Raw genomic sequence first — 14,932 nt, 5'->3', positions numbered from 1 at the left:
TAATTTTTTATGCATTTATTTAAACTAAAAGAATAATTTTTCAAAAAAAAAAAGTATAAAAAACATTCGGATTTTTTTCAAATAATCTCGCCATCGTGCAAATAAAACTGTCGCAAACCCTTATTTTTAATTCGCGTCGGTAGTTACTTTTATAGCTTTCTTTTTTATTGCGCACCCGTTTGCACACATTCACACGTAGGTACATTTATATAAGTAGGTGCTGAGAGAATTTGTCACCCTTATAACTTTGAGGGGTGAGGGTGACGTAAAACGCATTAATGTCGTTGAGATGTCAATGTTTAGGAGGTGGAGATTAAAATAATCCTTGGCCCTTAACCTTTTACTCGAATACAGCAAAGTTTGTTGTATTTGGAAAAGTTTCCAAAACGACAAAGCGAGTATTCCGTATTATCCTTTTTATAATTATACATTATAATATGTTTTACCATGTTTTAAAAAAAATAATTATCATGAATTTATTATTATACCATCTACACACAAACATAATTAACGCAGCTGTGAAACTGCGGAGTACATTTCAAACTACCGACTTTTTTTTTCTGATCAATGCTTTCGTATATAACATATTTTAATGTATAATGTAACAATATACTATTCGGTTTTGTATAAATAATATAACACGTATTTTCATAACTGATCATTCAACCTTTTTTAAAAAATAAATAATACGCTTACCCGACAAAACAATAAAAAATAAGTTTGTTTTAACTGTGTACTTTTAAAACAAAATGTTGTAAAAGAAACAAGAATGAACGCAAGCTTAAATGAAGTATGAAGAAAATGTAATCCTAATTATTTATAATTAAGTAGTTTTAGTTTTTTTTTCAATTATTATTTTGTATAGAACTACTTAAAATTAAAAATATTAAAAAATCTTCACCTTTGAACAAACTGAGTTATATTAGATAAACATTCACGTAACCAGAGGACATTCCATGTTAATTTTCAAATACTGAACTAATTTTATAAAGATACCCTTATAATAAATATGTATACATATGCAATAAATGTTTATCGATAAATAAATATGTCAAAAATTAGCTTCATTGGTTTATTATTGTAAGTTTTTGATGTGTTTGTAAGTTTCTAATTATATTTAATAATGTATTTACGTAGTGCTAGTTGTAGCCAACAATAGTTCTTTCTTAAAATATAGCTTAACCTTTTGTGGAATACACAACTTTATAAAATAGTTACTCTTTCATTTCGAAGTTCACATGAACCTATGTAGGTACCTAAATACTGTTTATTTTTTAGTACCTACTTTTATCTCTTAGCAACTTGTAGCACCAAATCACATTAAACGTCAAAAGTTGTTTAAAAATGGCTGCCGTGTTTATTTGAAATCGTATTATCGTTTCTTCGAAAAGAGTTTCAATTCATGTGAAATAATTACACAATGACACTTTACTTCGACAATAAAGTTAAATTTTCCGAGCCGGGAGTTATAAGTACAATATTAGAATGGCATTTAACAGAATCGTTTTTAGCCGTTGCGTCCTATAGTCAAGATAAGGGAGGATTTATCACAATTTTCGATGAAAATGTTTGTATAAAAATCGATAACATAATGTAAAATTTTGTGAAAATATAAATCGCATATCTTAATCGATGTAATTTATTATTATTGAGTTGTTCTTGCATTTGAGAAAGTGCAATTAACAAAGGTATTTGTTTTTAAAACAAATTATTTGCTTGCAGAATATATGTTAAAATTTCATCCTATATATTCTTTTTTAACTTCGTTATTTCGTTGTTGTCTTGTAAATCCCTTTACAAGTCATCAATTTATAGTGTAAACCTTTCATGTTTAACCTTTTCTAGTGATTACTTTCATGTTTTGAGAATTGAATTTACCACTGTTTTAGGGAATTACACTAGAAGGGAGTGAAGAAACAGCGCAAGCCGGTCAACAAGCTAGCGCCCTGGCATGGCATCCGCAGAGACCTCTTCTGTCTGTAGGCTGGGAGGATGGCCAGCTCCACGTCTGGAGGTCGGGAAGCGGCTGGCAGCCCCTGCAGGCGCCGCACTCCGCTCCTCCCCTGCTGATATCCTGGAGCCCCGGAGGAGGAAGGCTCATCGTGTCTGACGCAGCGGGAGCTGTCACCGGCTGGCGCTCGACTCCAACGAGACTGCTGACAACATTTCATCTTACTTTGGAGGAACCATTGACTCACGCAGCCTACTGTCCTGTCGGTTTAGGCACTAGCGAAAATGTTCTAAGAGGTCTTGCAAAAGCAGCCGTAGCGGGAGACGAGGGAGCTCTAGATGTCCTAGCCTCCTGGAGACCCCGTACGGCCCCCAGAATCACGGGAGGACCGGGCGACAATCACTCGCTCTACTGCGCTCAACAAAACGGAAATCTGCTTTACATAGACGAGTCCGGCACCTGCTCCGAAGTTCTCCCATCAATTGGCAATGTTCGTTTTATGACTATGACGCCCGCTGGAAATCTCATTGTTGCCTGGGAAATCAGCGGAACATTAAGCCTCACAAGGTTCACATTAGGGCAAGTTAAAGGCACTCTAGAAACAAAAGTGCACGTCAAAATGGCCACGAGGACTGGATTAGGTGTGACCAGTGCAGGGGGTGCTGCTGTGGCCATTCTTGCCGGAGATACTGCTGTTAGGATCTGGGATAGCGAAACTAACGATAACTTGGTTCTTCCAGTCGAAGAAGCCTCTCCGACACACAACTCTGAAATGTTTACCAGCATGGGATATTCTTCATTGACTGGCGCTGTTTGCTGTGGCTCTAATCAGGGAAGAGTCTTTGTGTGGAGGAAGAATCCACATGGGCAGTGGAGTTTAGTTAATGTTTGCGCAGTTAAAGGAAGTGTTAAACAAGTGTGCTGGGGGTCTCAAGGCGGAATGCATCCATTATTGGCTGTAAACAGTATTACCAGCGTCTCTATATTGAGAGAGCAACCTATCTGCTGGGGATACAACCAGAGAGTTTGGGGAATACAGAAAGGTCCTTCTCAAGTTTCATTAGAAGGCTTGAAAGGTACTGTTACTGTTGCTAAAACAGATATTTGCATAAGAGCAATGTGCCTGAGTGATACCTATTTAGCTGTTTCTGACAGCAAAGAAATACAGGTAAAACATAATTTCAATTAACGTTCTATCCTTTTTTTAAATTTTAACACTGATCTTATCAAAAATATTTTCAAATAATTTTTAATCCGTTTTTCATTACAGGTCCTAAAAATTGGCAAAGATACATTCAACTTTCTACCTGTTCATAAATTCTCATGGCAAACTGAAACTCTACTTCTGCATGATGAAACTTTAGTTGGGATTGTTGGAAATCGCATTGAGGCTAAATCTGTAACAGGGACAACTCTTGGAGCTCTTCATTCAGCTGACACTGAAGGAGAACCGATAGGTATTTCAAGAACAGAACGCTATCTCGCCATAGCAACAATGGATGGTTGCATAAAAATTGGTGAAATAACTAAAAAAGGTCTTCGCTCACCTTTTGCTCCGAAAAACTGTTATCAGTTATTTGATGACTTTGGAGAAATAATGTATGCAGGCATCAACACCGCTGGCCGATTAGTATGCTTATCTGTCGCTACTTCTAATCTTGTTCCAGATCCAAAACTATACCTTTGGGATGCGTCAAATGATACACTCACTCACATTGTTTTGAAAGGAGCAGCTGGAGAACCTTGTATACCGATAACAATATGTTGGGATTTAGTGGATCCTCGTTTACTTGCTTGCCATGTCCGATCTACTTCAGATGACTCTGTTAGGTGTTTGTTTTCGCATGGTGGAAATTTAATTGAGCATAAAGATTGGGGTGAAATGAAGGATGTAGAAATAGGTTTCAACTTGTGCGCCATGAGTGCACCCCAAGTTGTCTCTATGAAAGAAGGAAAACTCATAAAAACAGCTTTGAGAGAATTTGTCGGATCCGAAGAGTGTGATTTCACGACTCGGACACACTTACTCGACTACCTTTACTATATGACAATAGGTCAAATGGAGCAAGCTGTAGTAGCTATAGGTAACACTGGAGCGGGAGATGCAGTCTGGAGAGGTTTGGCCAAAGCATGTGTACCTCAAAAAAGATTAGATGTTGCGGCTGTTTGTTTAGCAAAAATGAACGATGTAAAAGGAGCTCTCGCCCTACATATGGCCATGGAAGATGCTAAACTAAATGACATTTGCAGGACTGCTATACTAGCAATACACCTAGGCATGCTTGATGAAGCTAAGCAATTATTTGAAGAGGCGGGACGCTATGATTTGCTATTTAAGCTAACAGCTGCCACTCGAGGTGGATTTGAAAAACTTACCACACAACCAGCGCAAGGTGAAGCTGCATTACTGATAAAAAATGCGCATTATAAGCTTGGTTGTACAAAAAGAGATGCTGGAGAGTTAGAAGCTGCTTCAGAATGCTTTGAAAGGGCTTGCGTCGATGTACCCCAAACACCAAGAATGCTTTTACAGGCGGGACAAGTTGGCGTCCTTAAACATAAAGTTAGTATGTCAAAAAATCCAGAAATGCACAAGTGGTGGGCCCACTATTTGGAAGGCCAAGGAGAATTAGATGCAGCGCTAGAACATTACGAAACAGCTGGAGACTGGGGATCAAGAGCCAGGGTACTGTGCCACACAGACCGTTTGGAAGAAGCCCTTGCATTGTCAGAGAAACCTCAAGCAGCTTATCACATAGGTCGACACCTAGAACTACAAGCCGACAAAGCAGAAGAGTCTGTTAAGGTAAAATAAGTTTTGTGTGTTATTTATGATATTTTTAAACACTATTTTAGTTTAGAAAATTAACAAACCATTTACTCTATTAATTCCACCACCAGATTATCAGCCCCTGTGTTTTCATACAAGTTTTTATGTTGATTTTTTTTGTAAAAATTTTCAGTGATTTTTTGTAAACCTGAAGTCAAATTTAAATTAATTAAATATCTATGATGGTGTGATAGCTTAGACACTCGCCTCAAACACGGGGTGTTTCTGTGGGATCAGAAACCTACTGTGATTTCTAAACCTAAATTGCCATTCACCATTCCATTATTTGATAGACATACTCAAAATATTGTTGATTCAACTAACTGGTACAAAAGAAGTATAAAAATTGAAAATTATTTTCAGGCGTTGTCTAATAAATTGTGAATTCATTCAGCTAAATAAATCGCACCGACATCCATAAAGGTTTCAACAAAAATTAAGGGAATGTGGATGTTTTAAACATAGGCAGATGGTGAATGTTACACAGCGTGTAAACAGTACCAATAATAATTTTTATTCCAGCTCGATTGGACAAGTAGTGTAATACCCAACCAGCCATATTACCAGTGCAAAGTATAGAGCCAAAAGTAAAAAAAAACATCATTTGCATGAAATTTAAACAGATGTAAAAGTTATGAAACAAATCAATTTTAATATTTAAAAGAGAAAAAAAGGATTGAAGATAATAAAACTAAATAGAACTAAAAGGAAAGAGGATAGGCAATATAATTTTTTAAATGTCACTTAAGCGTGCTGCTCCAATGCTACCACAACCTGCTCATAAAGTGGCCACTTAAACCACCCGGTGACAGATCATGAGCCCTGTAAAAATGCCAAGGTTTCCATATTTTCCTTTTCAAAAATGTTTTTCCTCTCTGTTGCTTTTAATTTATATTTTCTTGACCGGAGAGTTCTAGTTAATTAGTTTGTTTCCCCAGATGTATATGAGGGCTGGTGCCCTGGCGGCCGCAGTCCGCTGCTCCTCAGAAGCCGGACTATTGGAGCTAGTGGGGCGTGCGGGGGGTGCTGGAGCCCCCGGTCCACACACCCTTGCTGCCGCAGTGGCCCTGGAAGGGGCCGGTCTGGCGCCCATAGCCGCAACTCTCTACCACAAAGCTGGTACACCATAATAAAATTTAATTTGATAATTCCTCTTACATACAGACTGAAAGGACACATCAAGCCATGATCGCCAAAACATCGTAACCGGCAGGAGCAATATTTTACGGGAGAATATCTTTTCTTAATCATTAAGGTATATACTTTGAGAACCCAGTTTTGTTTCGTGTATTTATTTTTTTAATATTTATCAAATAAAAAGTCAAAGCAGAGTTTGATTCTCAAAGTATATTTTTTATTAATTGAGGGGAAGAAGTGTTCTATGTAAAATATAGTTTTTGTCAGTTACAATGTTTTGGCGATTGGGGCTTGATACATCTACTTTTTTAAAAACTCTTTCAGACATTTGTATGCCTATGGCCTATTCCTTAAATTGTGAAGACAGTGAAATTATCGCTCTTTGCTAGTTTTTATTAAACCTTATCTTGGTAGAACGGAAAAATATTTTTTTTACATATTTCATGGTTGAAAAAGCTTCAGAATCCCAAACAAAAATATTTTTTTTTGTTTTAATCAAAGTTTATTATGAATTGTGATAGTGTAGATTAAGGTAAAAAATATGGTAAAGCAGTTTTAACTTAATGCTGTTCTACTCGTGTTTTTGTTCATGAGAAATGAGATTATGTGTATCCTATTGCATACATTGCCAAGAAAGGGGTTAATAAAAAATACTTTTATTCAAATCTGTTTTCTTCTGGTTTCAATCGCTGAGATTGGTTTACAGCCAACTCTCGCGTCTCGCATTATCTCTTCCCCATTCATTCTGGTTCTGTCAAATACAATTCTCTACTATATCAGCTAATAGCCGCCTGCCCCACTTGTACTTCAAAATATATTCATCCTGGGGTGGTATTCTAGATGCAAAAGCGCGTAAAAAACGCATTTTTTGTACTAAATACACATCAACAGAGCGATCTCTTCGCGCACAATTCCGTTCAGAATACCAGCCCTGGTCTAGTTTATTAGCCCTTTCGGTCTAGTTTTTAATTCAATTATGTACTCATGAACCTTCCAAAATTAAAAGGGGCAGATTTACTCTTTTTATAACTGGTATCTTAAATTCTATTTTTTAAATTATAGTCTCGTGCAGTTGAAGGAAAAGTTTAAGAAAAAAAAAGTTTACGATATCTGTTACCTCTAAGGAAATTCCCTAATTTCAAGATCACTTCTTCACGAAATTGTTTATGGAAAACTGTATTTTGCAAAACTTTGTGTTCTGAGAGCAGAAATTGTAAACTTTAAGTTTTCTTTAATTTTTCTGCTCATACCACCTCATCACTAATCAAAGATGGATGCCCACTTTTTTTGTTGTTGTCAACATTATCACGACCTTTCAACTGTCTCACACCTCACAGATCTGTTGATGAATGGTTTAATGTTCTCCACAGTTAGGAAACAAATTACAAATCTTATTTCAAAAGCAGCAGTATTTTCAATTTTATCCGGCATTTTAAACAAGCACAATGAAGCGTATACGACAGTCAGCTAACTCATGATCATAACACAAAACTCTGATGGCAAGAAATACAAACGGAACTTACTTTCTTGGTATACCCCATATTGCACTAAAATTTAACTAATTTGATTGAATAAACATATATTGTAAGATATTAACACATTTTTCAAGAATTTTGTCAATTAATTATCAGTTTGAGACGAAGTCATCAGCTTAATGCAGAACTATCCTAACTGCATTTAATTAAGTTTTACCGGGGAGCCGTCTAAACATTTCAAATTAAGTTCTCTCAATAATTGAGATTTGCGAACTAAAAGTTATTTATATGGTTTTCGACCAGATCTATTTCATTCATAGACTGCAGAAGAAAATAATAATCTCCTCCGACTTAGGATATTTCTGCACATGTAGAAACAATCAATGGAAATATGGTCATTTATCATTCCAGTTAGGATCTTTCTGCGCAACAAGATCAGTTGCATAAAGAACGCAATGTATGAATAAAATCGAAACTGACTTTCATGTGATAGTTCTGCATTCAGGTGACGAAGCGTTCATTAAAAATTAATATTGAACATTTTAAGTACGAACGATAAAAAAAAACTTTTTTCTAATAATTCCTTTGGTATATACAGCATGTAAAATATATTTCATATCCACAGGAATTTAATTCGGGGCTGAAAAAGCTATTAATAATAACAGTATGTATTATATTATCAATAATCTTTTTTTAAGATAAAAATTTTCTCAATCCCCTTCTGTGATTATTTATCCACTGTGATATAGCGTACATTAAGAACGCCCATCATAATTATTATTAATTGATTTTTTACATTTTCTAGGCAAGTTACACAAGGCTGTAGAAGTTGCCCTCCGAGCTGAAGGTGAGAGTGGCTCGGAAGCCCTAAAGCGGGTGGTGGAGTCTCTAGCTGCTGCTCCACATGGCTCCTGCGATGCGGCTCTTGCCAGGAAACTGGTCCAACCACTCCTGGCTGCGTCACAACCAGAACAAGCCGCTTCCATACTTGCCTCTGCACAATTGGTATTTATTTAATAACTCTAACAATTTTATTGCACAGTCTGCTATTCTTGAACTTAACAACTTAGAAAATAAGTATAACGAGCTAGACTAAAATATGTAGGTATGTATAAAATAGTATGCATAATTTAATTTTTTTTATGTTTAAAAAAATCAGTTTTATTTAGAAAAAATATTAAAATAAAGTATAATTTTATATAGATTTCATATACTATACAGTACTCTCTTAGTAATCCGCCACCCTAAAAACCGGGCAATTTTACAGTAAGTGAAAATGGTGAATTATTACATACACACAAAATATTGTAAAGTTTCAAACAGATATTTCATAAAAATAGTTTTTATTGGGAAATTTTTGTGAGGATTTGAGTGTATGAGCTGCAGTTTGAATCAATTCTTCTAATGGAACTTAATCAAGTCTGTAGGCACACGGCGGATTACTGAATCAAAATAGGAATAGTAGCAAATTATAAAGCCTGATTTTGTGCTTTCTACTGGTAAAAATAACAGTTGATTATAGTAGTTGTCGGATTATAAAGTGGCCAATTACTGACAAAGTACTGTATATGTATATTTTGACACTTTCCATAACTTAAAAGAAAAAACAATCTCTGTGTACCCAGGGAGTGACATCTTAAAATGTTTATTTTTTTCTAAAAATACAAATCAAATTACAAAATACATATATTGTTTTCAAAGGGCACCATATAAAAAAATAATTTTGAATATATTTTTTAACTTCTATATTAAATATTTTGTATTCCTGACTGTATTTTTATTACTTTTATTCATTTCATTAAATAAAAATATTAAATGATGATGTCCTAAATGTATTCAAATTTGTATTTTCCATTTCAAATCATTACATATTTAAAATATCTATACTAATGCCTGCCAGTTGCTGAACTTATTACCTATTACTTAATAACTTAACAAAGTAACGGATTATATTCCGAAATCAGTCAATATAATTTTAGATACTTACTGAATGATTTTAAACAAACTATTGTTACTAACAATTTCAAATTATGTTTTTCTAATCAGTACGAGGAGGCCCTGGACCTCATTGAAGACCACAATATTGAAATATCTGATGAAATAGCGGAGAGATTAAGCCCAGAAAAGGGAGCGGACAATCGATCCAAGGTGCTTACTCGCTTAGCTGACCTATTGGGACGAAGGGGAGTGTACCACATGGCTGCTAAGAAACTTACACAAGCTGGTGACAAGGTAAAATACTCGTGCACTACACAGCCTGAAACACATCTATGTATATAATGTTGGGATATGATCTGTTCCAAGACTATCCCAATCTGAGATTAATTACAGTTATTTAGAATTGTGTAGGTCATGTTTGTTTAAAAATTATAGGCGAGAAAGATTACTTACACGAAATTTATTTTTCACCGAGTTTACACAGTAAGAGTAATTTACTATAAAGAACTTTAGATGTTAAACAGTGTGTAATCGCTGGGGTCTGTCGACGTGTGAAAGAGGGCGTTCTGTCTCGTGTTCTTTGTTTTATAACGTTTTGAGAGCACTCTCTGTTGGCCGATCTTTCATTCTGTGTGATGTTCAGTTAGAATACTATATATGCAATCTCCATTTGATTCGCATTGACACTGGTTAATTAGTTTTACTTGAGTTAAATGTATTGCTTTATTCTTTATTGATTTAAAAAATTTAGGCTCTAGTTATATTTACCTCTTTTTCATTATCACCTTTTAATAATTCTCAGTATCATTTATGTTCTTAAAGTTTTAGCTATTGACAAACATCGTTTTTACATAATATTATTCAGATCAATAATTTCACTATTAAAGATGTTTTTTTTTCTGTGATACATATCTCATAGTATGTATTTTAGTTACTTGCATATTTTGTTCAATTTGTGTTTAATTTTTTAAATTATATTTAGGTCATTCCCAGCCATAATGTGTTATTCTACAGCACAATAACATTTACTTGTATGGCGAAATTTCTCTGAAATATACAAAAAAAAATTCCTGCTAATTTTGTTTTCCAATTTTATATACCCATTTGACCATAGTCAAAAACATCTATAGATTTAATCGAACAGCCAGGAAGAAAATGTTATGTCTCTAGTACAAATAAATGTGGAGATTTTTAAAATGTCAAACTTTGTTTGTTGGCGTTACAATAACATGAGAGAATATGAAAAATGTTTTCGATTAGTTGAATGATTACAAAATATAAGTGTATACTCCTTTTAAAACATTAAACTTGCTCTTTATAATACCCTTTTTACTTTCATAATTTCCTTTATCAAATGTTCTTCTATGCAGAAAAAAATGCATATTAAATATGTTTTTTGTCACTGTATCGTTTTTAATTAGGTTGGTGCGATGCGATGGCTTGTCAAATCGGGTGACATTGATAAGATGCTGTTCTTCGCTCAGGCTTCACGTGACCGAGCTGTATACTTAATGGCTGCTCGGGCCCTTCAAGCGGCTGATTGGAGGGCCCGACCAGCTCTGCTGCGAAGAGTAGCCGTCCTGTATGAGAAGGCTAAAGCACCGAGACCACTGGCCGCCTTCTACGCAGCTTGCGCGAGGCAAGAAATTGATGAATATGAGGTTAGTAACATATTTTTCTAAACTTTAATAAGTTTAAATTTAAGATGAAATATATCTATGGGACTCACCTGGAAACACATTTTTAACATATGTTTAATCCTTGTATTTTATTTCTAGAATTATGAAAAAGCAGCAGGTGCATTCAGTGAAGCACTGCGTAGTCTGTCACGTACAAGTGATCCTCTTGCTGGTAAAAGCATACTTACATTAACTAATTGAATAACAAAAATGGATAGAGTTTATACCATTGAATTCTTGGATCTTTTCCAGCATCTGATGCAGTTGTACTACAAGGACAAGCAGACCAGGTCCAAAGATATCTAGATATCGAGAAAGCTTTCCATAGAGATTATCAGGGAGGTAGGTACTACTTTCAATGATAAAAATAGTTATTTTTACTACACGCTCACTAATTTTTAGCAAACAATTGTGCACTACAAATGCGTAATGTTCAGCGCTACCTGGCGGGTGTTTTACTAACTAAAATTTAATTGAGTGAAATTAGCTTCAGTGTGCGGTACACACATTATGGTACCTAGCAACCCGCCTACTGGGTGTTTTAGTAACTACATTTGTATTGTATGAAGTTAGGTTCAGGGTGTTGTTAGCTAGGAATGTACTGTATGAAGTTGTAGTGAGGAGTTAACCGTGGTAATCAGTAATACCACCTTAGCATATAAGTACCATTTGACAATAAATTGGGATTTTATGATAAAATCATATGTTTGTGTTTATGATATCACGTTTATGATTTATGTTTTCCAACACATATCCAGTAGAAGACATATAACCTCCTAATAAAGAATGTAATGTAATTACATCATATTATTTTTCAACTTATAATGAATGTAAAAAATACATGTTTATATTCACAGCCATGTCAGCAGCTAAGAGATTGTTAAAAGAACTGGAAAGCAGCAATAGAGCGGGGAATGATGGACCTGTAAGACCACACCACCTTCTTCGTATGATGGCATCTAAGGCCAATGCTGCCGCCCAAACAGAAGATGCCAGAGGTAAGTTCATTCAGAGGATTTTCATTCAAATATCAAATAGTGTACTGCATTTTATCCTTAGTTACTGAATTAATTACATAAATAATAATTCGTTTAAAAGTATGGTACAACAATGGCTACAGGACTATTACAAAACTAACAAAAAATTATGTAACAAATAGAAGGCAAAGCTACCTCATTGGGATGGGATTTTTTTTGTATGGAAATATTAAGCCTCTATTTTTTTATGTCAATAGCATCAAATTTAAATAAAAACTCATTTTGATTCCTGGCAGAGTATTGACTTTAAAGGTTTTTTAAACTGCATTATGTAACATGATTGAAATATGCTGCATTTGGTTTTGGAATGATGATGTTAAACTTTTTTCTAATAGTGTTTTTTTCTTTATTGTTTAAATAAATTATTCAAAATTATCATTACTATATTGCCGGCTAAGAACTGCTTAGTAATAGGTGGAAAACAAATTAGTATAAATGCAAAAAGATCAATCTTAGACTGAAACACTAAAACTTCTTGACTGCTTCTATCCTGTGGCGTCCTACTTACTGAGGGTAGTGTTTTGGGTAAAGCTCAAAATTTAATGTTAGAAAGCCCAAATCGGATTGCCCTATTAATGAGCGAATTCTGACTTACATTTATACAGCTTCTGGGTGCGTAAAACAGTGCGTGAGCTCTCGCTTATCTGTTTCATGGTGGTGTTTCAATTTGGGCTTTCTAACATCAAATTTGAGCTTTACCCAAAACAATATGGCTTCTGCGGACAATATGAATCTATTTGTCTGTACATTTCGGCAGTTTAACAGCTATTTCATTTCTATTAATTATCTTTTAACTTATATTTACAATCTGCATTACCTGATGGGTTAAACTGGTCATAAAGTAATTCAGACTGCAATCGTCAAATAAATAATCAAATATTACAAATGATTACACTTTAATTTTAACACTGTAAGAGGGCAGAGCACTTAAATTTGAAGTGTATTTTAATGAAACATAGTATATTTACTATTTAAGTTTTTTTGTGTCTCTTTCAGATTTTACAGAACAAGCTAATGCATTAGAAAAAAGAGCAGATATGCTTAATCACTCCAGAAATGGAGCAGAGACCCCATCATCAGATCAAGACATTCCGGAATATCTTCCTGAGGAGTTACCAGCTATGTAAACTTTACCATAAATGTAGGCACTCATTTTAATATTTTCACAGTTATTTATCCCATTGCAATAACAGCAACTCTTAATTTTAAATGTAGGTTTTTTTATTGTTTATGATATTCCATAAGTTTGATCTCATGACCAAGGACAAAGAGCAGTTTTCTTATTTGTTTATATCTATGAATATTGTGATTAAACCAAGACAGAAAAAAGTTATGTTTGCTCAATATATATATTGTCTTTTTTGGATGCTCCTGTGTATGCTGGATTCGTTCCGACCTTTTGGCTACCGTTGCTGGAGACATCTTCAGGATAAACAATATGTTGTGTAGAAAAAAAATTGTGTCTACATACTATTAGTTGTGATGATTAAAAATATTTAGATGCATGTATTTTATAATTTTAATTTATTTATATTATTATATGTATCCACTTTCTTTCTCTTGGTTGAGCATAGTGATTTCTCTCAATTGATTTAATTATCATTTATTTATTTTAATAAGAAAAATATGCCATATATGCAAGTACAAATAAAAATCTAACAGTTGCAATGACAAATTTTAAAGATACATATGTAATAAGTTTTCATGGGATTATAATAAAATCATTTTATAGTGGAAACAAAGTAAAAAGCCATATTTATTAAATCTCTAATATAAAAATATAGTATAACCATGATGAGGAAGTTCAGTGATTTAAAAAAAACTATATAACAGACTTGTATCACATTATCAGCGCTATGATTTTTTTAATGTTTTGTGTTTCTGAAATTACTCCGCGTACGATGTCCCAAGTTCTCTTCCGCTTTTTCTCAGTCAGTTCTGCCAATTGTTCCGTTAATATATTAGTTAGTACATATTTGGTCTAAGAACTATAAAAAAAACTGAGAATGTCCAAGAATTATATGCTTACAAAACAATTATATACATATTTAAATTCTTACTGATATGAAATATTTATTTTAACCTTTTTTTTATACATAATTGTTAGATATAATTTTATGCATAATTTTTCATACATTAACTGCTGTCAATTTTGGTACCTGTTAAGTGCTGGAGCGTAAATCTGTGCGCCAAAACAAAGAGCGGAATTCACCTTATTTTCCTTGGTATTGTGGACTTTAGGGCCTTAAATTGATTTTTCGTCCTACTTTTTGCATAAATTAATTAATACCAGTCAACTAACGACATTGCTGGCATTATGAAAGTGCCCTTTTTGTAAAAAGCATTTAACAGTTTAGTACATTGTTTATAGTTTACCAGTTTATATCAAATTTTATAAATATTTTAGAAATATATAATACATGATATTATGATAGGGACAAAATTACGATTTTTACAAACAAAAGCACAACGAACAGATAGATTGGTTTGAAAATGAACGTCATAGACTAAAGAAGGTGGTCATTCTGCCCAATATTTATATGAATAACCATACTGTTTCACTACTTTGATAGCCTGTATTTTTGATACCCTGCAATGGTTTTTATTTTTAAAACTACAGTTTTGTGATGCAGTCGTTGTTTTATAGGTTTTTTTAAGACAAATTATAAGTGCAAAATTTTATTTATCATTAAGAATTTCGTGTTTTACTCTTATATAGACGTAATTGCCGAGTTAAAACCACGTAAATATACAGTTTATATAGGGCGAAACCAAGAATTGCAATCCATCTGCGATTGTGTTATGTTTTATATACGATTGCATAAAAAAGGGCTCAAAAATCAGTAAGCGCAGGCAAAATGCTCGGCAGTTAGGGTACATTTTGC

The 14,932-nt window shown here is 34.0% G+C and overlaps 1 protein-coding gene across 1 annotated transcript; it reads left to right on the top strand.

Annotated features, from left to right (window-relative positions):
* Positions 1-1,346: 1,346 nt before the first annotated feature.
* Positions 1,347-13,641, top strand: rempA (intraflagellar transport protein rempA). Its single transcript, XM_088241976.1, has 11 exons — positions 1,347-1,567; positions 1,890-3,119; positions 3,222-4,757; positions 5,720-5,900; positions 8,199-8,398; positions 9,440-9,625; positions 10,753-10,992; positions 11,110-11,182; positions 11,263-11,352; positions 11,868-12,008; positions 13,044-13,641. The coding sequence occupies exons 1-11, from the start codon at positions 1,421-1,423 to the stop codon at positions 13,172-13,174; spliced, it is 4,155 nt and encodes a 1,384-aa protein (XP_088098102.1). The 5' UTR covers positions 1,347-1,420; the 3' UTR covers positions 13,175-13,641.
* Positions 13,642-14,932: the final 1,291 nt, after the last annotated feature.

This window comes from Micrasema longulum, unplaced genomic scaffold (assembly GCF_059751315.1).
Source record: "Micrasema longulum isolate JH-2025_06_02 unplaced genomic scaffold, ASM5975131v1 h1tg003210l, whole genome shotgun sequence".
In the NCBI taxonomy this organism is placed as follows: Eukaryota; Metazoa; Arthropoda; class Insecta; order Trichoptera; family Brachycentridae; genus Micrasema; species Micrasema longulum.
This window is presented reverse-complemented; position numbering and strand designations above follow the sequence as displayed.